General features: G+C 40.2%; 1 protein-coding gene across 12 annotated transcripts in view; it reads right to left on the bottom strand.

The window, feature by feature from the left end:
- The window catches only part of MCF2L2 (MCF.2 cell line derived transforming sequence-like 2), a 162,585-nt gene that overhangs the window by 12,651 nt on the left and 126,001 nt on the right, over positions 1-23,933 (bottom strand). For all 12 annotated transcript variants that reach the window (XM_054074842.1, XM_054074843.1, XM_054074839.1 and 9 more), the window contains 10 exons: positions 23,701-23,816; positions 22,325-22,394; positions 17,482-17,574; positions 16,890-16,982; positions 13,162-13,287; positions 11,703-11,924; positions 10,272-10,364; positions 9,650-9,728; positions 6,598-6,670; positions 3,414-3,523 (listed from right to left, as the gene is read on the bottom strand). In XM_054074842.1, coding sequence (XP_053930817.1) covers positions 3,414-3,523; positions 6,598-6,670; positions 9,650-9,728; positions 10,272-10,364; positions 11,703-11,924; positions 13,162-13,287; positions 16,890-16,982; positions 17,482-17,574; positions 22,325-22,394; positions 23,701-23,816 — 1,075 coding nt within the window. The remainder of the gene's footprint in view (positions 1-3,413; positions 3,524-6,597; positions 6,671-9,649; positions 9,729-10,271; positions 10,365-11,702; positions 11,925-13,161; positions 13,288-16,889; positions 16,983-17,481; positions 17,575-22,324; positions 22,395-23,700; positions 23,817-23,933) is intronic.

Raw genomic sequence — 23,933 nt, 5'->3', positions numbered from 1 at the left:
AATAAGAGAAGAAGCCTTACAGTGTAGGACATGTACAGACAGCAAGTGTTGCAAGCAGTCACACTTCTGCTATCCAGTACTGGTACTGAAGAGTCTGTCACCATCAGCCCTGTGGCTGATATGCTCTCAGCCTTACCTGACCAAGTCTTTCTACCAGCCTCCAAACGTGGCATATAGTCATGCGTTTGATCTCACAATTTACTGGAATATAAGGAGTGCCATGCCAGAAAAGCATATTTGCCAGGCTCCTACATGAATAAGCCAGCCATGCTGCCTTTATAGGGATAAGTCACAGATAGGTCTGGGTCCTGAGACTCTGGGTTTGAAAGCTGCTCACTTACTCACATTGATCTAGGGGACCAAACCCCCAAATACATGCACGCCTGCCAAATTCCACATCTGCATTCTTTGTGTTGTCAGGTAGCACACAGAAGGTTTACGGCAAAGGAGTAGGAGAAAAGCCATGTGTTGGCTGCCTGGGTCAGTGCCTTCAGATTTAATTGCTACCTTTCTCCTCCTCTTTATTTCATACACTGCCAAGTGAAAATCATTAGATGCACAAATGAAGACCAGAAGTACAAAGGGAACATGAAGAGACAATGAATCCACACTGATGACAAGCAACAGACAGTGCTTTTCCAAAAGAAAGCGCATCCCATCACTTCCTGATTTGCAGCCAAAATAATCCAGGACCTGAGCTTCCTACATGTGTAGGTGGATGCAAGATGAACAGATTTTAACAATATGTAAGTATTACATCATTATGGTTTACTTCTTTCCAGCCAGTGGCCTGATGCCAGTTTTGGGCCAGGCAGGCGTACCTGATGGGGAACTGCTACCAAGCAGCAGTTTCAGCTGTGGAGCTGCCCAGAGGTGCACTGGGAAACAGTTTTGGCTTTCAGAGTGCCTGAGTTGGCCTAAAAGCCATTCCCTGCCATGGCTGCTCCCACTGCGAGGCAATCTTTCACAACGATACCGTAGCTTATAAAGAATCCAGAGACTCTATGCTCTGTGTGCATAGAGCAAGAAAATCCATAGTATTTGATAAACGCAGAATCGTGTGGCAAGTTCAACAGTGCATGTGTATAGGGGGAAGGTATATATGCTACTTCTTCACATATGCACGGATACCACGTCACTGAGGAATCCCTTCAGATTTCACAAGTCCCAACATCTTCCCAGCACAGGCCAACCCTCGGAGGCAGGCCTCTAATGACAGGTTGTCTCCACCTGAGTTATTTCTAACCTTTTCCTTCATTCTGCAGGTAAACCCAATAATCTGGGAAACCATTTCCAACTAGGTACTGATGGGCAAACATGAGCCCACAACACGCACTTGTGGCAAAGAAGGCCAACAGCATCCTGAGCTGCATTAGGAAGAGCGTTGCCAGCACGTCTGGAGCAGTGAGGCTTCCCCTCTCCTTAGCACAAATGAGACACTCCGGCAGTTCCACGTCCTGTCCTGGCTCCCCAGGACAAGAAACATGGAAATACTTGAGTGGAAGGCCATGAAGATTATTGAGGGACTGTGGTAGCTGACATGAGGTGAGAGTGAGAGAGCTGGGATTGTTCAGCTTAGAGAACAGAAGGCTTAGCAGGATCTTATCAGTGTATACAAATTCCTGATAGGAGCGAGTAAACAAGATGGAGCCAGATGCTTGCCAGTGGAGCCCAGTGACAGGATGAGAGGCAATGGGCACAAACTGACATATGGGAAATTCATTTTAAAAACAGTAAAAAACTTTTTTTACTGGGAAGGTTGTTCAAGACTGGGACAGCAGCCCCAAGGCGGTTGTGGAGTCTCCTTCCTTGCATGTATTCAGAACCCAGCTGAACATGGCCCTGAGCTACTTGCTCCAATTGACCCCCCTCTGAGCAGGGTGGTCAGACGAGGTGGTCTCCAGAGGTTCCTGCAGGATTTGGCTCCCACATAGCTTCAAGACAGTGAATCTACCAATCAGGTCCACACAAAATACTAATTTATATATAGATAACTCGGTCACAGGTGCTTATTCATAAGAATAATGAAACAAATAGCTTGCCAACAGCACCCTCCCCCTCTGTACTATAGAAGCCAATATTTTAAATTAATCTGCGTCTGGATTAAGCGCAGAGGCGCTGGGACCAGTGCAGGCAGTAGGTGGCACAAAAGCGACAGGTTTGGCAGAGAACCAGCCCGGGCAGCGCTCCGCACCTTTGAAAACACGACATAACCGCACGGTTTAAGAGGAGCGCAGCCCCTGCAGCGTCTGGGCTGGAGCTGCGCACGGGGGGACACACTTTAACGTCTCGGCGAGACACAGGGTGTTCTGCAGCTCGGGATGCTCAGGGCAGAGCCCGGGGAGCGCGTGGGAAAGGAGGAGAAGGATGGGAGTCACCACAGAGGGTGATCCCAGCTCCCACACGCTTGCCTAAGTTGGACCAGTTGAAAAATATCAATAGTATTCCTGGATATTTTTTTTTTTTTAAGAGGGGTTATGAATTTCAAACAAAAGACTGCTTTTCAGCTTTTCATTTTTTTAACAGTTCCTATTTTTCAACACTATTTTTTTCCCTGAAACAGGCTTTTAAGATCGTTGAAGCATCTGTAACTTTCTCCCCAGAATGAAAACCTATTGCAATGAAAAATCTTTTGGTGAATAGCCTATTTTTCAAAGAAAATATATTCAACTTTTTTTGTTTGTTTGTTTCTTTACCATTTTTATTTACAGAAGGGCTTGCTGTTCCTTTAAGCCTGATTTGGACATTGACCTCTTAAGATCTTGTAATTTTCCTTTTTTATATTATTAGAAAAGTCTTTGCTTTAATATTTCAAAATACTAACTAAAAAGAGTAACTGCTGTTGAAAGATTTTTTTTGTTCCTCTTACTGACAGATGAGTTCCAGTTTCTTTTCAGTGCTCAATTTAAGCTACATTGTATAGCATATATCTATTGTATTTATGCCCTGAAATAACAGAGGAACTTTCTGTGTCCGCATGTGCATTTATTTACTCTATGCTAGAGGGGAACCTATAAACAGAGGAGGAAAAAACCCAGATCTTTGACATAAAGTAAGGAAATTAGTTTGCAAAGTCCATAGATAATCTTAAATATGGCTAGAAACCAGCTTAGCCAGAGTACAGAAGGTTAAATATGTATACTATTGCCCTTTGAATTCTATTTTTAAAAACCCACAAGTTGTATAAAGAGTGCAGTAATGCATCAAAACTCAGACTTTAAAAGACCTAAACTGGTAACACTTCTTGGACTTCAGGAAGTTTCATGGTACAGTCAGTCATCTTTGTAGCATTGTTTTTTTGATGTTTAAACAACAAACGTTTAGAGTATTCTCATCGAACCCCAGAAATGAGTGTGCAAAAATAAAAACATTACCCTGAGGAAGCAAAAAAAGCTGTGTCTCAGAACTCCTACCTCTCTTTTGTCTGGCACTGGGACTGGAATTCCTGTTTTTATTGTTAGATGCTTCCACATTTGATGTCTCAGATTTGTTTTCATATATATTTGATGATTTCCTGCTATACCTTTGGACAAAAGAAATAAAACAGTTACATTCCTGCTTAATACCTAATGGAGCACTGAGAGCTAAGCATTCATTTTTACCCTCAGACATAGAAACCTAAGGAACAAAGGGCAGGCTTTAAAATTCTATGTGCTATAAAATCTGCATCTGGGCAGGCACGTATGGTGGAAAAAGCTATTCTAGCCCGTGCCTCCTTCCCACACCACATAAGGAATGTACTTGGCAAGAGTTGAGAAGGGAAAAAACAGAGGAACAAGCTGGTTGTCTAACACAAGATCTTTTTGCAAGTCCAAGAGATTTGGAAGGAAGGAGTGGGAAACTGGGTTAGAAAAGAGGACCTCAGTTTTCTATCCTTTGCAGCATAAGTATATTTGACTGCAGGAAAGAAATGGGTCACACAGAGGTCATATCATGCTTAGAGAAACATAGGGATTCCACTGGCTTGAGGATCCCCAACCTTCTGTTTCTTCTGCTCTTAAAAACATGAATCCAAGTGGGATATCCCTGTCTACAGCAGGACAAGGGGATCCATCTGGCCAGATTTGCACAGTCACCGGCCCTGTCCTCTGTAAAGGGAACAACTCCCCTGCTCGGAGTTTGTAGGGCATTCCAGCTGCAAGGCTTTCCCATAGTTCTTATTGTTTTGCAAATTTCTGGTGTTTTAGTTTGGGTGTTTGACTGTTATCTTTGGCAGGCTGCTCCATGCATTTTTTTGTCTCTACACCCTTGAAATACTCTTTCTCAAAATGCTCAGTTTTAACGCGTATCAGCAATTGCATAATTAACATTTGAACTCTTAACATTCATAGGTCTTGCCTCACTGTAAGGGGAAGTCCAAGATAGCGTTAAAAACTTAAAAACACTTAGAATGTTGGAGATCTGTGCAAACCTTTTATAACTACAAGGCAGCCCGGGCCTCATTGCTTTGTATTTGAACCTCTGACCTGTTTGTGATGGAATCTTAACAGAGGTCTCGGTTACCTCCTGTACTAAATCAAAACGTGATTTTGCGGCCGGATATCAGGTACAAAATGGGGCTCAACATAAATATGGGAGCAAATCCAAAGCACACTCACATTTCCTTATTCTTTTTTCTGTTCCTTCCCAGCTAGTCTGAGATAGCTGTGAAACATGCAGCTGAGAGTTAAAAAGATTTACAGCTGTGAGACAGACACTAAGAAAACACACCAGCTTCTCTGAAAAAGCATCTGCAGTAAAACTCCAAGTGCTTGTATATATCTATGCGCACAGGATATTTTTACATGGATGTATGATTGAATCAGTCATTTTCAATAAAGCAGATAGTTAAGCCATTAGAACAATAGTCTATTTAAGTTTTATATATTTAGACAGATTAGAAAACAATACAAAGGGATCATTTCACTATCACCAAAATGCAGCAGCCATCCCTTGAGAGACATACAGCTGCAATAAATACCACGGGGCATCTCATTTTAGGATTAAACAGTGAAACTTTGGGAAAGAATTTAAAGAGAGAATTTAAATGGATTGCACAAGACTTAGAAACATTCAATAACCTCCTGTATTAAGGTACTGGCTCTAAATGTCCCTTTGGCCAACACCTCAGCTCCAATCCTGAGTCAGACCAGCCCTGCCTTATGTCACGGAATGATAGCCCCAAGTGCTGGAATGGCATATAAACAAGTAAAGGGGACAAAGTCTTTGTTGTTGAAGAGATATGGCTCAGCGAGAAGACAGTGTCCTACAAACAGATTTCTCCAATGTCACAGTACAGGTTCGACAATTCTCAATAAACAGTAGAGTCACTGTTACATGTGGGAAACCCAGGAGAGGGTGTCTATGAGTTGGATAGAAGTTCAATAACTAACTTGCCTCTAACCACAGGCAGAGCACTGATGATGCTGGTTGCTCTTTAACTGATATCATCTACCGCTTGCTTGCTTACGCTGCCTTTCACAACTGGGGCTGCTTAGTCATATCAGTCATAAACACAGACTCTGCCCACATGGGTGGCTATCACAAAGTCTAGCTTTTTCCTTCCTCTCTTTGTCTCCACCCAGCACCCCAAAACAGGCTGCAGAAGTGGCTCCACAGCCCGAGGAATCCACTATTTCACATCAGCTAGTGCAATGCCATCATGTGCTGCCATTTCCCTGTCCTTGTTTCTCTGAGACACATTAGGTGGCCTCTGCTTACAACAGCTGATAGGACACTTTGAACTTTATTCCATTCATGAAAGCCCAGCGCACTGTTCTTTCACGATGACTTACCATATTCTTCTTGTCCCTATAGTAACCCAGCATTTGGAGAAGTACCGAACCTCTCCTTCTCTGGTGTAGTTGGCAAAGTTAGGATAACAAGCACTTCATTTTTCCTTTCTTTTAATCCACTAGGACAAATACCTAATCACATGGCCTTTCTTCCTGGAGTTGTTTTTCTGTTGACATATTTTGTCTGTAATTTCTGCTCTGAATAGTCTCACTTTAAGAGCTTTATAAGAGGGACATACATCTGGATTGATTTGAAACATTTTCAGACTGCATTTCAGATTTTACTGGAATAATTTTCTCCTATCTCTGAGGCAGCTTTGCTGCAAGATTTTCACCCTTAAATCTTTTCGACTAGAGAAAATATGGTGCAGTATTAACATCACCACATCCATTTAAAACTTCCTGCATCGAGTGTACAAGTCTCAAAGGCTGGCTGTGTTATGTGGGATCTGGGTTTCATTGATCTGCTAAAATTTTACAGTGATATCCCATGCCAGCTTACATTAAACTTGCCTAGCAATTGGGTCATTACAAACATTTGCTGACAGCTTCATTTAACGTCCTGGAAATGTTCCAACACATTTTGTCTGAACTTGAGTTAATCTGCAGCGTATGGTTCTTTTGCAAAACCAAATTACCATCTTTTAAATGAACTCTGCATTGTGATTTTAATTTTCCCTTATCTGCATTTACATGTCTTTAAAGACAGCCAAATAAGTTTGTACGCAGGAAGCTAAACACAGAAGACTAAGAATTTATGTAGTGCAAAAGCACAAAGGCAAGACAAAACATGGCCCTGACATGCCATGATAGCTGTGATTACCTGCTTGCATTAGAGGAATCCATTGGTGCATGGTATACACTCTCAGTGATTCTTTGGTGCAGTTGACTTGCTTCTGTTAAAAAAAATGTAAAAATAAATTGCTCCAAATTGTGTAAGTTACTTCCTTGTTTGCATAGAAGGTGGGAGAGAGAAAGAGAAATGGGAGAGAGAAGGAGAAATAGGAGAGGAGAAATTTTGACCTCTTCTGCAATCAAAATGGAATACCTGTCCTTGAAGACAAAGGCATATGGTCATCCTAAATGCTGAAAACGTAGCCCACTCAAACAGCTCATCTAACCATACTTTTTCAGTACAGAAGAAATTTCTTGCCCTACCACCTTCTCTTTTCTCTGTGCATCTTCCTAGCTCACTGCGCGATATGGATCTAGGGAACTGACATATTGGCCTTTTTTCCCCAGAATACAATACAAGTTTTGTGGCTCACAGCTTTTTCTGAATTCAGCAACACATGCACATCAGTCCTATTGCACATGCAGCCATCTAGAAGAAAATATCCCCATCACTTTGAAGAACGCTTTTGCTCAGCACCCTACACAAACAGCAATAATAAAGTGTTATTCAGATGCCATTTGTTTATTCTTTTTGCATATCTGCAAGGTAGCAACAGACTCGTTTGTACCTATGTCCAGTAACTACTACGTGGAGAAAGATGATAAGAAAGATGCTGACAACCTTGTTTTCAGGGCCAGGAAAGTCAGACACTGAGAATTGAAGTGGCAGTGGAAGGAGCCGCTTTGAAATTCTCACATTGCTGAGATTCTGGGGCTGTTTCACTCTAGAAGAAGATGAAGCCCCTGTTGGTAAAAGGGCAGGGACAGCACTGGGAGCCTGTGGGAATGCTGGGAGAAAGGAGCACTCTGCGTGAGCAGTCAGGAGTAGCTTCCTTCCTGGTTTTGGCAACTGATTCACAGCCTTGCATAGATTGCTTAAACTGCATCCCTAATTCCTTTGCCTGCAAGAGACAATTGTGGTCTCTGGGACTCACAGTTTAAAGTGTTACCCAAAGCCTTGGTAACATTCCATGCTCACTACAGCATACGATCGGGAGTGAATATATACTCAGTGTTTGGACAGTAACAACCCATATGTTAAACTATTAATCACATACCTTTGGCCACCTTCTTTGCCCTTTACTCACTCATTCATCTCAGCTGGTTCCTTCTAAAATTCCAACCCCTTTTGCAAGTCCTAAAACCAGTCATTAAAACAGCTCAGACAAACGTCTCCCTCTTCTTTCTCTTTACAACACACAGTCTTGGATTAGTTATGAATTAAGGCCTTTTCTTTCATGAGTCATTTGAAATAGAAACAACTATTTAAAAACCACAGGACAAAGCATTTCCTTCCTGCTATCAGGATTGTAATAAGGACTTTGATCCATGTGATAATTTGGGTCAAGGTAATGATAAGGTTGCAATAGGATAATAAGATACAATTTTTGTCCTCTGGCTGCTTTCCTGTCTAGACTCACAACGAGGGAAAGCTTGACTTTGCTCATAGAGTAGGATGAAAGTCATCCTTGGATGTTCTTAAGACCAGACTGGACAAAGTCTTGAGTAAGCTTGGTTTGACCAATAACTGACTTTAAGCAAGATGTTGAACTTCAGTCTGCTGAGGTCCCTTGAAACTTGAAATATTCTAAGATTCTATGATCTTAATACAAAACAACAAAGATTATTAAAATATAAATGTTATCAAAAGGTTTTAGTCTTCATTCCTGCATAGTTTTCTCTGGAAAATGCATAGTATGCATAGGTCTTGTACGCTACAAAGATTTCACAGATACTCATCTGGGTAACATACAAGCTTAATTTTCTTTGTCTAGAAACACACGCAGAGGATTAGCATGCTGAACACATCTATTTTCTCCATAAGTTACTCTTCTCTTCTGGGGTAACCTAAGAACAGCCTGCTTTTATACTTCAGAAGTGAACATTACAAACTGTATCAGAGAGTCCCTAAATCAAGTCCTGAAACTGCACTGATAAGAATCTCAAGTTCTTGCCTCAGCATTTTTGGCTCAGCTGACCAGAGTGAAATTAAGAATAAAAGGGAGAAAGGATAAAGACAAGTATAGTAGCAAGGACCTGAGTAGTAAGCACTGAAAATAGGTATATTGTTATGAATTGGATTAATTTGCTGAGTCTAATGTGCACAGTTGTTTACACTTAAGGAGGCTGTAAGTACTCATTGTCCTTGTGAAACAGACAATTAAAATAAAGGGGACCTCTAAAGTTAAACCATAGGCACAGGCTTCCTCCTAGGACAAAGTCCGCTTAGGAATCTGAAGGATGTGGGTGGACAGGCTTTACTTGCATAACTTTAAAGAGAGGTCTATGTATGAGAGAAGCAGAAATGACAGGTCAAGGTGAGAAGCAATGCCAGGGCCCAGGAAAAGTCTGTATTGGACATAGCTATAGTTTTTTGTCTTAAGAGAGCCTGAAAATGGCTTAAATTTAGGACCCTACATTCTTGTTCATAAATAGAATAGTATCTCAGCTAAGAGGAGAACATAGTGATTAAAACAATCTGGAATAACGTAACTGAATTTTGTCTGTCTTGGATTCAATATCTTGCAAAAAAAAACCAAAAGAGTATCATTACTTTAGGTACTTATGAGGCTTCAGTCATTCATGTGTTGAGCACATAACAAATCACCTTCATAGTGACATCTCTGTGAGAGAGGGAGATGTCATTAATCATGTTTTACAAGGAGGTCAGTAAGATAAAAAGATGGGATAACTGACACAAAGCATAAAGCAGGCAACTAGATTTAAAATAAAAACCTTCGAAAATTACACAAAGCAAAACAAACAGTAGGATGGAGAGGACCAGTTCCTGCACCTGGTCATGGATGTGGAAGGAGATCTTTTGTGTCAGTCTTACGAGAAGGCACAAAGTGAAAATTGGGAGTCCATCTCCTCACATGTTATTGTAAATGGATGTTTCTAGGGTTGTGGCTCATCCCAGCTCCATGCCGTCACACACAGCTACAGAAGGAAGGAAACATTACCAGATTTGCATGTCCTACCTCTACAGGCTTCTAGCTGTCCTGTCAGGACTTTGCGAATCTCTGAAATCCATGTGTTTTTCAGCTCAACAGAAGATGCCTGAGAAAACAAGAGGAAAAGCAGATCTAATTAAAGCATATTGCCAATCACTTGGCTGCCCTGACCTACATTTGCTCTTGATTTTTCCAAGGAATAGAACACTGTGCTCAGCTTTGAGCAAAGCAGAAAATGCTCTTCAAGATGGAAAAATTACCATGAATCTAAGATCCTGTCCTTTATTTTCTGTTCAGTGTTCCAAGTAATCTTCCACTACTTTATTCCTTTTTTACCCAAAATCATGACCATTTTCACAACGATCAATTGGTAATTTCAGTGAAAACACCAATGGCTATTGTTTCTTTATGGTTGGACTCGATGATCCAATGGGTCCTTTCCAACCTTGTGATTCTGTGATTCTGTGTGATTCTTTAGCGTACAGAAAAGCGAAAGTCATGCAACTGAAAACTTCCTTAAAAACACTTCAATAGGAAGGAAGTATAGTCCTTAAAATTTGGGTTTGGAACTAGATGATATTTAAGGTCCCTTCCAAACAAACCCATTCTATGATTCTATGGTCCTTCGGAAAAATAGGATTGTTGTTACCTGAATGATATAGACTTCTTCTCTGCCATTGTACCAGATCTCAAACTTCTTGTTGTCCCCTTTTACATTTTCTGTAATGCCCACAGTGCTCATCTGTTTCAAAACAGAAAAGAAGATGGAATCTGGAAAATGTCAACAGTCTTTAAATCCTTTATCCTCCAAGAAGTGCTTTTAAAAGGCTGCATTCTCTTCTGCACCTCAGGGAGTCATTAAAAGTAAAATCCAGAACATGTTATTTCTCAACATCTAATTTATCATTCATCTTTTGGACTGTTCTAGGAAAAAAAATAGTTAAGTGCTCAAAAGTAACACCAGCTGATGTCTGATCATCAGTCTATCATCTTTGCTTTTTTTCTTGGGCTGTGGGTCAGTTTTCAACCCTATCCTGGCTCTTGTCCACCTATATCAATTTTCAGTTTGAGAAGATGGTATTTTTCAACTAGCCATCACTGACCAGCTGAGGTGGAAGAAGTGGGATGGAACAGGGCTTTGAGATTTAATGACTCATCTGCAAATCCAGACAACACAAAAAATTTGATAAAGTTTCAGGAAAATTATAAAAAAGAGAGGTGAGCAAGGAGCTAAGTGCCTAACTAGGCAAGATGAGCAGGGAACTGAAAAAAATAATTACAGATTCCTTAAATGATAGATTCTCAGCCACAGTTTTGAAGTCCAGCTGCTACTATACTTACCAGCTTACCATCTTCCTATAAGTGTTCATCCCCCTTGCTCCGATTTGCCTCAGCATTATATTTGAAGATTTAAACAGCTTTGATTATGTCATCATTACTGCTATTACCGAAAGGAACTGCAAATGTTCATGTGAATTAGTGCACTCCTTGAACCAAGTTCTATTACAATTCCTGTCTGGTTACCCCGTAATAGTTTTGCGGCATCACACTTGATGACCCATGTTAGTTGTCTGAAGTCACAAGTGTCACACCAATGTGCTCAAAGGGAAAATCTGGCCTACTTGTGAATCTCATCTTGACAGAAAGTGTCCTGACTCATATCTGGAAATGTCACTCTTGCAAATAGAAGGGCACTGCTGCGCTGTGATTCATCTGTGGCTATTACTGTCACAGAATATATCTGCTCAATTGATGTCAATACAAACCTCATAATAAAACTGAACTTGGAGGATGCTTATTGGCAGAATAGTGAGAGATGCAGGCCTATTCAGTCTTGCTCCTCTTTATGGGACACTGGGCAAGTGCCCATTCGAGTTGCAAAACCAAGGTTCATGTCTTGAGCTGCAGGATGTACGGATGAGTCAGTCTCCAGATCAAAACTAAATGGAAGCCTTTGTTTACTCAGGGCTGCAAATAGCTCCAGATATGTGTAGTTTCTTCATGTCTCCACATGGAAACATCCCTGTGGTGTGAGAACACCAGATTTATTTCTCTCCCCAACTATTACCACATTTATTACCTTTAATGAATTTTTAAAGCTGTATGAAGCCGTCTTCTCGTGGCCATCTGTGTTTTCCTCCCGTTTCTTGCAGAAAAGTAGCATCTTTGTATAGAGAAAAAGGTGTCTCTGCATTGGTTTGAATCTAGCCAAGTCCTTCACCTTGTTGTGCCCCTTTTTATGATCAGTCCACACATTGAAGGAACCTTGCATCAACAGCTTCCCAAGCTCACTGACGTCCCCCTGGCAAACAAGGAAAAGAGACAGCCTACATCACGTTCAAACTAGGGTGATCCCACCCACAGTTTTTTCCCCATAGTGGTGTTTAAGTTTCCAGGCAGAGGCATGTACCGAGGTATCCCTTGCATTGGAGAGTGGAGGTGTTACAGCTGGAAATCCATCTGCACGTACTTCCTTGCTCAACAGGTGTTCATATAACCTTTATTCATATAACCATTAACCCATTGTTTTCCATGTCCATAATTCCCAGTTTCTCTCCCTGTTCATAATTAGTGTCTAAGGTCTGTCCCAAGACCCTTTTGGATCTTATGTACACAGTGTGTCCTCTGATGACCTCAGAGGAAGCATCTTCTGACAAGAGCTGGGTTTCAAGAATCCCGACTCCAAGCAGCATGAAGGCCGAGTACAGTCCAGACATACAAGCAAAAGCCTCAGCTCTGAAAGATCTCGGTTCAGTTTCTGCTCTGCTATGAGCTGCTTCTATCCCTGGGCAAAACCTTAAAAGACACATAGGTGCCTGAAGACACAGACTGCTGCCTAGACAGACGTAGGTGTGTAGCTCCCTCCCACTGCAAAACAGTCTTTAAAAGCTTTTGTCATTAGTTTCTCGACTCACCATCTGCAAACTATGCAATGCTGCACACCCTTGGGCAAAGCAGGGGTAAATGCACCAAGGAGCCATAAAAGTACCCGAATGAGAGTGAAACTAGGCAGGAACCAGACCTTTCTAAGTTAAAGCCCTTGTCTGAAGACAATTGATAAGAAAATACATCAACTTATATAAATATTTGGCTCAGATGCTACCAGCATAAACATTAATAGCATGGTTCAGAACTGAAGAGTGAAGCAATGTGTGGATAGAGGACATGGCAACATCTGTGTGGTAATCAACAAATAATGATAAACATAATTATCCTAGCAGAAAGTTTTTTCTAGGAGTGCTTTGTATAATAAATTGAGGGAATAAGCTCAGTACATTATAAAAGGACTTCTTCAACATTTGTATGTTCTGTTGATTATAAGGTGATGACGCTGGCTCCAAGTGTGAATGTTTTATTTCTTAAGTTAAGGATTGCAACCTGTTCTCCCTCTTACTCTCCATCCTCTACCCTAGATTCAACTGCAAAGCCAGAGAATGTGGCACAGGCTACTGCAAAGTGTACAAGCCATGGGCACAGCATGATGATGACAGGAACCTTGGACGGGGCAAGACCGGAGCAAAAGCAACAGAAAATAATACCTCATATCCTGTGATCGCTATCTGGTGCATGGAGTCATTTACTGATTTGATAATATCAAGCACCGTGGCCAGAGCTTCTTCCAATTCAGCGGTACCCTCTGAATTCTTACTGCACTTCAGCATTTCCTGATTAAAAAGCAGATATGAAAACTACTTGGAAACTTTTTATACCAGAAGCTACCATAAGACAATCCTTCCTGAAATTTATGCCGCATAGGCAAAGTAGCAGAACTACAGGAAGAAAACCAAAACCAAACCCAAGCCAAACAAACAAACACAAACCCCAAGTAGGACATTCACCAGGATTGTCACTGAGGATGCACATTTTGACCTTTTGGACATGTTCAAGTTTTATGTGTTCATTTAAGATGATAGGACTATTATTACATATTTATAACAAACTTCTTGCATGTCACAGAATTACGTCCAGCTTTAACTCCATATCTGCTAGAAAAGAAACTCAATTTAATATAATGATTTCAGGTGTTAGACAACTCACGATTTCCCTTTGAAATGTGTTCCACAAGCTATTGTTACTACTGTTAAAAATATAAATTAGTGTCTAGTCTGAGTTTGGCAGGCTTGATGACCCATCAGGTCTTAGGAAGCTCTTGTCAGGTAAAGAAATTCTGCATGGGAAGAAGTCACATCTTATGTGGATGCTTATAGACTTATAGTCAAACCACATCACAAATCTCTTTTCTTTAAATTAAATGAGAATTCTTTAAACTATAAGACAAGTTTTTCAGCTGTTTTTTTTTTTTTACTATAAATCTTCCCCATCTCTTATTGTCTGCCTCTGCACTACAATTTACAGATCTAGATTTGTAAATTTGAAAATCTTTTATGAGAAACAGTCGTTTTGAAGAACAATGCTGACCTCTACAAAAAATTAATTCAACATTAAATTCTGCTTGAAATAAGCAGTTGTTCCATCCTCCAACCCTTGCAGAAGGAACAAGGGACAAAGTTCTAGACAAGTTAAGAAGCATGTGCCCAAAGAAAAGAAACAAACAAAATCCTTTTGAGGGCTCAATTTCTGTATTCATTTCACAAACAGAGATCCCATCTTAGAGGTCCAAATATTTAGGACGAGCTACTTGCAGTACAGTTCTTTACAAGGATTACTTTTCTTATTTATATATGTATCCTTTGCTTGAAAATGTCTAGTCATAGCTCAGGACTTAATTCTCTTTTTGTAACCAATGTTTACAACCTATGCAAATCCCGAAAGACATAAACATTTCATTTTAAATGAAATCAACTGCCTTGCCTCTTGCTCTTCTACCTACAGAGGAGCCCTGAAACCAATTCAGATGCACAGATTGTTTTTTTCCCCCACTGTATTGAATAGAAAGTAGTTACTGCCAATGAGTACCCACCCAATATCAGAATCAGACTCTATCTTTGCTAAAAGCATATAGGGAGGAACAGTTTAACAGATACAAACCCACATATGCTTGGTACAGTCTGGAGAAGACTTTGAGATCTCAAAGCAGAAGGAAGATCTCAAGACTACATCATATAATTTGGAACCAGAGTCAATCAGGATCCCAACCATTAAACAGAAAGTGTAAGAGAATTGATTAGTGTTGTATAGTGACCTGCGATTTTGATTCTTGGAATCTGCATCCATTAATCAGCTCAATTAATAAATTTTAGTTCCAGTGACAGAATTCATAGCCAAATAACATTTCAATCATCATTTTTGACTTGTCCCTGCCCTATATAGATACCAGTGGAATGAAAGAAGTGTTTGGTTGGCTGCAATTTTCACTTCAGAAATGCAAACTGTAAAGAAACTAAGAAATAAATTCTTGTAATAACAGCACCTCACTAAGAACTGTACAGGAAATCACCTTAGTTTTGTTTCCTTATGCCGACTACAATGTGAAATAGAATAGAAATTATGCTCCAGAAATACACCTAGGAATGAATCAAGACTCTACTAACTTTAGTAATCTTTATTATAGTAAGAATTAAACCCCTTCACAAGGGTGGCCATTGACCTTGCTTTCATTCAGGCATATCACTTTCAGCCACATTTTGGGTTTGGAAATCATGTAAGCCAAAAGCTGAAGCACTTGTGTTCCCGTAAAACAGGGCTGCAAAGAGGTAATCCTTGCAAACCCCAGACAGCAGCAGTCTCTCCTCAAGTGCTTGGGTGACCAGGGTTTAGAAGGTAAAACCACGATGCATTCCTGTAGTACTTGTTGCACAATTTGTAGGATGAGGATGGATCCCTGTATAGTGGGCATGTTGCTCTATAATATTAGCTAAACTGATTGAAATCAGAGGGTTGCAGTGACCCAGAATTTAAAACTAGTCTGCCCACCACTCAAGACACACAGGTTCTTAGGGACTTGCTTGTTACCAGTTTTTCACTGACTCCTATTTTCCTACACTTTTAAATGCTCCTCCTGCCACGGAAAAAGTGCACCATCTTCACAGATCTCAAAGCCTCACAAAGTAAACATCTGTGTCAATGTGTTTTTGTGAAGTACAAAACTGGTCTGACCAGCTTTGATCCCAACGGCTGAAACCTGTTTTGCCTAAGAATTTTACTTCTTGATCTAATCTTGGTTTTATTTACAGTCATATTTCAAATTAAAACTAGAATCTGGTTTAGTCTTGCTCTTCTGAGGACTTTGACATTTTCTCCATCCTCATAGAATAGTTTCAAGAAATAAAGCCAAATTTACTTCTGGATTGCATTGATACAAACCTACTGAAGTCAGTGAGTTTGCATCCTTGTTAATATCCCCCTTCACTATTTGGACTCTACAGTTTTATATGAAGTTAGTAAACAGGTCACAGAAATACAGCACAACTGAATGGCCAGCCGGATCCTTACATACCTGTTAACAAAAAAAATTGTAGCCCAAAATCTTCATTGCAAATTTCACACTGAATTTCATGACAGTACCCAACACTAGTACTGGTACAGAGGCTTGAGACCAGTATGTAATTCACCTTCATGACGTTACCATAACAAAAGTTAGTAAATATTATTAAGAACTGAGGAGATGAAGACAGAAATTTTAGCCACCATCTTCAAAACAATGTCACTGGTTCAAGAGCATATATTTCCTGTTTCCCAGTTCAGACCAGAATTTCAAGCATAGACCACTCACAGTTCCAACCAAATCAAGAGGGAAGTTCACATATCATCCCATGGAAAAGTTTTGGATACTGTGTTCCTAGCTGGGTCTTTAAAATGGAAGCACCAAAAGGGTGCGGCTCCTTCTGAAAGATTTGAGTCACAACTATAGGGAACTACTGGGTTTAGAGAGCTGAAAGAGTTTTGTTAAGCAGGGACAGATGTCAGAAACAGGATATAAAGCATCAGTTCCTGTTTCCAGACTCTAAGAACACATACTGATCCAATAAAGACAAATTCTATTTCTATTAGTAAATAAAACAATAAATAAGACAATATTTACTACATAAAATATCTTATTTTATATATATAGCAGTGTAGATATATATAGTAATATAGTGCTATTTCTTAGTATATGAGTACTGCTAAATAACAGCAGTACTTATTCTGAAATAGAAGCCCTTTCTTGAATGTTAGCATTTTACAAATAAGCATTACAAAGTATTAGTTGAAGAAGTGAGACAGGATTAATTTCCCAGTAGTTGCTCAGAAAATAATGCTAACATGAAATTCTGTAAGTAAAACAAGGTATGCAGTGGAATTCTTTGCACTGTCATGGAGAACTCACCTTTAACAGCAACTGGTACTTGGTGATTCTCTGAACTGGCTTTAAGAGATAAGCATCTAGTGAAAGCTTATGATCTAATTTGCGCTGGCATTCCTGTAAGGGACAATAGGGGAGAAAAATACAATTGTTTCTTTAAGCATAGGCAAGATACCAAGATCATTATCACTTGGTAATCTGAATATTATACGTATGTGAATTAATTAACAGAGAAATTTGTTTCATCTGCATAGTTGTTTCCAGGTTACTTGTGCCACAGTGAAAATAGATCTAAACAAGAGCTAATATTTCAGTTCACTTCAGTGTCAAAATCTGGCAGACTGTGCTCATGAGATTGCAATCATCTGGGGTTTGCAAAGAAGCCAACAACCTCTTCTGTTTGGGTACAGCCTGAGAGGTCAGGCTCCTATCCAGGAAATCTACCTGCTACTCTACCTGCCTCATCTCCCATTGCGAGCACCTTCACACCTGCCATCAGTGTAAGAAGCATGCAGAAAAGTCTGTATGTTTCTCTAAGTTTTCTAAAGAAAGAAGAGCTAGAGAAGGAAAACAAGCTTTGATGGTCTTGCATTGCTACTCTGCAGTGAAATTCCACCTGAAAGAAGCTGCTGTCTCCACACTGCCTCCAGAGAGCTTCAGACCTTGGCTTGTTCTGACAGTATTTTTCATATATTTGGAGGTCCTCTTTCTGCAAGAAAAGGAGAGTTTAAATAAGGTAAGAAAAAAAAGAATCCACAGAGAATTTGCCCTGACTCACACTTTTTTTAGCCTTCCATCCTAATGCAAGAATTAATTCACATTAATAACTCTATATAGAGTTATGAACAGAAATTACACTGAAATTTTTTTGCATAAAGTAAGACTGGAAGATGCATAATCTAATGTCAAAAATTCTATCTTCCAGAGAGGGAAATAGTTTAAAATTAAAAAGAACATTGGAAATGTAAATTTTGTTAACAATACCAGCACAGACTGGTGACTGCTAACAATACTCACCACTTAGCTGAGGTTTACATATCCAAAACACCTTGAAAATAGTGTGGGTTCTCAATAGTTCAAAGATGAATTAAAACATAGCAAGTTTGTCTCGTTGATGGCCTAGGCCAGGCAGGGGCATGTGATTAAATTCTGCCCTATCCAAATCAGAAGTAGGTGGATTTACTTGATCTCTTTTTACTCTTGACTACACTCCAGGTGTGAAGTCCCTGGCAAAAATCTCACTGTCTTCAGTGAAAACAAAGCCAATCTCCATAAAAGCCCAGAGATGTGTGTTTCAGGCTCCCTAGGCTACATGGGTGGATGCAGACAGACTGGTGTTTATCAGCCAGGTTCTCAGCTTGCTGACTGTGCACCAGGTTGGCACAGAAGCCCTGTAGCCATGCAACCATAGGCACTGCCAAACAGATTCCTGAGCAGGGCCGGCTGCACCTGACTGGCTGGGAGCTCCCCATCTTTGTATGCACCTACTCTGTGTGTAGGTGTGACCTCAATGTATCAAAAACAGCACCAAAAATAAACCTCAGGAATTCCTGACTCTTTCCTCTGTGCTATTAGCCCACTACACAGTGCTTATACACTCTTGGTGAAGGGAAAGCATTTTCTTTTCTACAGAGTTACTAGAAGAAATCAGCATTGCTTCTGTCTTCCTACAGACCTAAACTGGTGTCACCCTTATCAATCAGATGTGAAAGTGGAGCTGTGCCATGCAACACAGCAACAAAACCTCAGCTGCAACTCAATAGAATATTAATGGTGCTGTTTCAAAATAAGCATAGAGTTTTCTTTACACAAATAGAATTGTTTGTACATGTTGCCTTGGAGGGAAATTAGCAGGGGGTAAAAGCCACAAAACTAAAAGTAATAACGAAGTGTAATCAGGCATTACAGTTTGTTCCTGGTCCACAGAAGCCTAATTGGACTGGGCAAGAAGAACAGAGACAGCAACAATCAAGAGCACTATTTGGGCTAAGAGAAAAGTACCAATTTAAATTTAAATTTAAAGAAAAGGTACAATAACCAACAATTTACCAGTAATTTGTCATAGTGGAACCACCCAATGCCAATGCAATCTACTGGTGCCCTAGATCAGTGACATCTGCTCAGGCACATACTTACATCTATACATACAGCTTTAAGTTTTGTAATAGTTTAAGGAATTGAAAATCCTTGATGAAATTACTAGAATCAGACTCTAAAATGTCAAGAGATAATTAATTGCCTAATTACTCAAATCCCAGTCTTAATGTTCCACACATCTCTATCTTCATACCCAGAAGTTCTGACTTCTTGATGGTACTTTTACACCATGCTCATGTCTCCACTAATGCTTTTCCTTTCCACGCTGATTTGTGGACATGACATCTTCGTAAGTTTTCACGCACACAGCCTATAAGCATAGTTCCAGTTATCTTTTTTACTGCTGATTTATGAATAAATTTTGCTTCAGATTAGAATTTAGCCCCTTGAATCTAACTCACAGGTTTCTGGTCAGCTGCTACAGTCCTTTCAGAGACAGCTTCCTTTTCTAAATGCTTCCTTTTTCCCTAATAACCAAATGGCCAGCTACTGGCCCTTGTTAAATTCTCTTTTATTGGCAATATGAGTACGTAAGCAGTGATAATCCCTAGTTAGTCACTCCTGACAGGTACCTCACCTGGCACATATTGGTAAGAAATCTGACACACCTTGTATTTCTTCATGGGCATTTTTGCCTGGGTTTGGTAGGTTTTCCTTCTTCCCAGCCCCATGTTTAAGCAGATCAGCCCAGAGTGTCCCTCTTGTTGCTGACAAAGCACTAGAAGACCCATCCTGCAAGACATTCAATACTCATCTCTCCCTTGTTAGTGCATCTCTGCAGTCCTTGCCACAGAGAGCTCTAAGCAAGGTAAAGCATCTTGATGGTACAATAGCTGCCATGTGGGCAAAGTTGAGCTGGCTTACTCGTAATTCAGCTCATGTGAAGATCATGCCCTAACAAGATCAAGCAAAGTGGGATGGAGGATATGAGGGTCATTTCTTGCTCATCTTTCACCTGATTTTGCTAACATATTCCAAGAGATAAGCCAGGGAGTAGAAATAGGCTGGTACTCAACAGACTGTTTCTGTCATGACCTGATAAGAAGGGTTCACATCCATGATGACAGCTGACCAGGTGGCACTGGTGAAAGTGGGAGATTGTGTGGGGACATGACAGAGGAATGACTGTCAGGGAATGGAGGGACTCAGGCACCTGGGTGTGCCATTGCAGCTCTTAGGAGGCTTTCAAGCAGCTCTGGAGTCAGGACTGAAAAGTCCCAGTGTGATCACAGGGAAATATTCTCCAAGTGCAAGTCTGAAAATCAGTCTGTTCTAAACATAGGCCCACCACGATGTTGTGGCAGGATGGTTACACCCATACAAAGAAGCAGAAATGGAGAAGTTAATCTGCAACAACATGAGTTTCCTCCTAGGACCCAGCATCATCTTGAACAGCAGCCGTTTCAGTTTTCCCTGTGCCAAAGCAAGCATGGTCATAACTCACAGGGCAAGCCAGAAGCCTCTGCTCAGCAGGAAGACATAAAAAGCTGCCAAATCGCGGGGAACACAAACACACAACCAGACTTTTGTTTGTGCCTCCTAAAGGCAGTCCAACAGAAACAACAAATTTCTGGACTTTATGTGGCTTCTTCTAAAAACAGAACATAAGGGCAAGTTCTTGTATCAAAGGTGCTACTGTGTGAGCAGAGACATCTTGGGAGAGAGGCTGTTACATTCTTAGCGCGAAATTTGAAATAGGGAGAAAGCAAATGCATTATTTAACGTCTTATTCAATAGACTTAGTGTTGTTGATTTGGCCATAGAAACTGATAAACAAAGGTGACAGAGGGACTGCTTTTCTTTCACTCCACACCCAATCCATAGCTTTAGTGTTGCTGATTTCATATTGGTAAAATAGTGAGAATTGCGCTCACCAGTTGTTTTCACAGACAGAGGCACATGCTACAATATTTAAACATGGAATTCGAACTTCCTGCAGAACAACAGGATCCATTCTGTATCAGGAATTTCTCATTTGCTCCAAATCCAGAGGTAGTTGCAACATACAGACTATTTTATGCTTTTCAGATTTCAAAAATTTGCGTTCTTCAAAGACTGTAGATCCTATTCACCACAATATTTTCCAGTTCAGCATCTGAATCTTGGAATAACAACATATTCCTTAGTGGTGTAATTTACTCAAGCTCTAAATGCTCTAAAGTTATATAGAAAATAACAGAGTGAACTTATAATCACATTTATACTTATATGATGCTCTTCAGCCTGACCTGTTTGTAAATTGGGGGTGTACCCTTTGGAAGTACTACTGTGGTATGTATGTTTCAACCAAATTTGTCTGTATTTCATACAACACTGTGTTAAAAATAGAAGATTCAACAGGTACCCTGGAAAAGCAGCAAATGCTAGATGTAGTATGCAGCAGAAGCAGGAGGTACCTATAACTACAGAGAAGTGGACAGATTTTCCTGTTTCTTGCACCTTTTCCACTTCCTGTGCAGAACACAGGATCTTATTCAAACCGTTTTGACAGACTATGAAAACAGTAACAACACACCAATTTTTTTTTTTTTCCTTAATAGTAGGGCCTCTGAATGAGTGCTATATAAACAGGCGTCTTTTGTTCTGTTACAGGAAACAGAACTAAACCATGTTCACCAGGAGGGCCTGTAGGGGAGGGACAAGACTGGGAGCTCTCAGGGACAGAGTTGCAGAACTTTCGCACCGAAGCCACAGGAAGAAAAGACACATGATCTGACCAAAGCCACCACTGCCTGTTGGCTTTGGGCTTTCTACTCAGTCTACTTTTAAACACTTAATCCTCACCACTTCATACAAGTGGGGAGAATCCTATTTGGTTGTTGAAATATGTGAACAAGTAAAGGAATTGATCTTGCAGAGTTTTATGGAGCTGGTGGCGTTTCACCATGCAAGGAAGGTGGTAGATTCAGCTGCACCAGTTCTAGGGGAGTAAGTCTCCTGAATCGTACAAAGGGCAACAAGATAAGGCGGAAACAGGACGTACTCTTTGCATTCAGAGCATCTGCTGTGATATGGCTTATTTACAGTAGGTGGTGCCTGGGATACTTCAGAATGCTGGTATAGATTTGCCTGATATGAAAACAAGCCAAACATTTGGATCACCACTTCTAATTTTTTTTAATCATCACTTTAATATACATTGGTAAAGCACAGGTAACAGGTCTATTCCAGTCACTAAACCGGGTAAAGGTTCAGGTTTCAGAATACACACTTGTTCACTGTGGCTTACTTTGAGAGTATCTGCTTATGTGAGTTTCCCTCATTAACGAAAGCAATTGGAGTGAAAGGATAAGAGTAAATCTGTAAGTACTGTCGGATGAGACCATGGATATTCATACAAACCTGCAAAAGTATTTACTTACTCTTTTCAAAAAGCATCGGGCAAGGAGCTCAGGGTTTTCAATACAATTTTCTATCTCCTTAAGGAAAATCCTGAGAGAGAGAAAGGAAAGCAAACAGTAATGTAACATCCCATGCAAACTGTGTACTAGCATGTGTGTATATGTTGCTTAAAGCCTACTTTTCTGTAGTAAGAGGATTCAGTGGGGAAGGTAACAATACTGACACACAGAGAAATATATGTATTTTAGAAAAATAGGATATGTTTCACAGCTGATTCCCTGAATCACCAATATTATCATGTTTTCATTTGCTCACAAGCATCTGATACATCTGATTCCTCTGGCTGTTGAGATTTGTTTCCAATGTAGCCCAAACACCTGCCTCCTATTTGATTATGAGGATTTTTCAGAACAGCTAGAAAGGACAGAAAAGCTCTGTCAGATTCAGTTGCTTAATCAGCAGGCAGTGAAAATACGGGATGGAGTCCAAATACTTCTGCAGTGGCAGTCAATGCACTAAGCCTTCGGGGAAAGACCAGGTTTGCAAAGGCAGGGGAATGTCAACCTCCAAACAGAAGACACATTCTTTCAAAATAATAGGTAAGCAGGAAAAGAATTTTTCTATTATGTATCAACTACTTTGGCATAATATTTAAACTTGCAAAAGGGTGATTTTTAAATTTATTTTCTTCCACCATTTGTTACTTCTTTTGGGCAATTATTATCCAAAAGAATTCCTAAGTTCTTGCTTTGCCTACAGCCAGTTTTACTTAATGAAGGCTAGGAAAAGCAGGAAATTTATGGAAGTAGCTCTAAGCTTTGTGTTTTGAAAGGGAATTGAAAAGAGGGTAATCTTGTTCACAGTTGGTATTTGGTAGCTATGGGCACTAGACTACCTTGTCTACAGTGTGGCCACGGTTACTGAAAAGGTTTATGATCATGTGAAGGATAAAGTTCCTTAAGCAAAGTGCTATCAACTATATTATATCTTCTGGTGTGATAACAGAAATACAGGACAAATAAGCAGAACACTAAGAAAACTTCCTCACAGAGGAATTCTGCCAGAGAAAGAACATCAGGATTTAGTACTGTGACATTTCCAGTGTACCAAGGGAAGTGGTAAAATACTCACCACAAGGGACATTCAAAATGGATAATGCAAGAGGAAATCACTAGCAAATGCACAAAAGGGTATAATCTTTCACCAAAAAAAAGATAAAATAGATTATCTCAGAGGTGTTAGCCACACATGGGTTTTATAGGACACACACAGAGGCAAAATGAGGAAGACTTTTCCTGACTGCACATGTATGAGTATGACAAAGGTCCGCAAATAAAAGGGAATAGAAATGACAGTAGCACCCGAGGGCGCAGCACAACCACCAGTTCCCACGTGCCTGTTGTGGAATTCATAGATTTCTGGGAGGTTCCCAAAGAGAATTTCTTTCTTGTTCTGGAGTGCAGATGGAATCAGATGTACTAAATTGGGATTGTCCATTTCTGAAGCATATCCCTGCAAAAAGTGGAAAATAAAACCAGGCTGTTTTAACCAGGGAAGAAAGCCACAAAGTCTATGTGCTTTTTGTTCTCAACAGAGCATACAAAGGCTTCTCCTATGCCAGCTTATTTG

The sequence above is a fragment of the Cuculus canorus genome, chromosome 9 (genome assembly GCF_017976375.1).
Source record: "Cuculus canorus isolate bCucCan1 chromosome 9, bCucCan1.pri, whole genome shotgun sequence".
Classification (NCBI taxonomy): domain Eukaryota; kingdom Metazoa; phylum Chordata; class Aves; order Cuculiformes; family Cuculidae; genus Cuculus; species Cuculus canorus.
The sequence above is the reverse complement of the archived record's forward strand: the minus strand, read 5'-3'. Positions and strand labels throughout refer to the sequence as shown.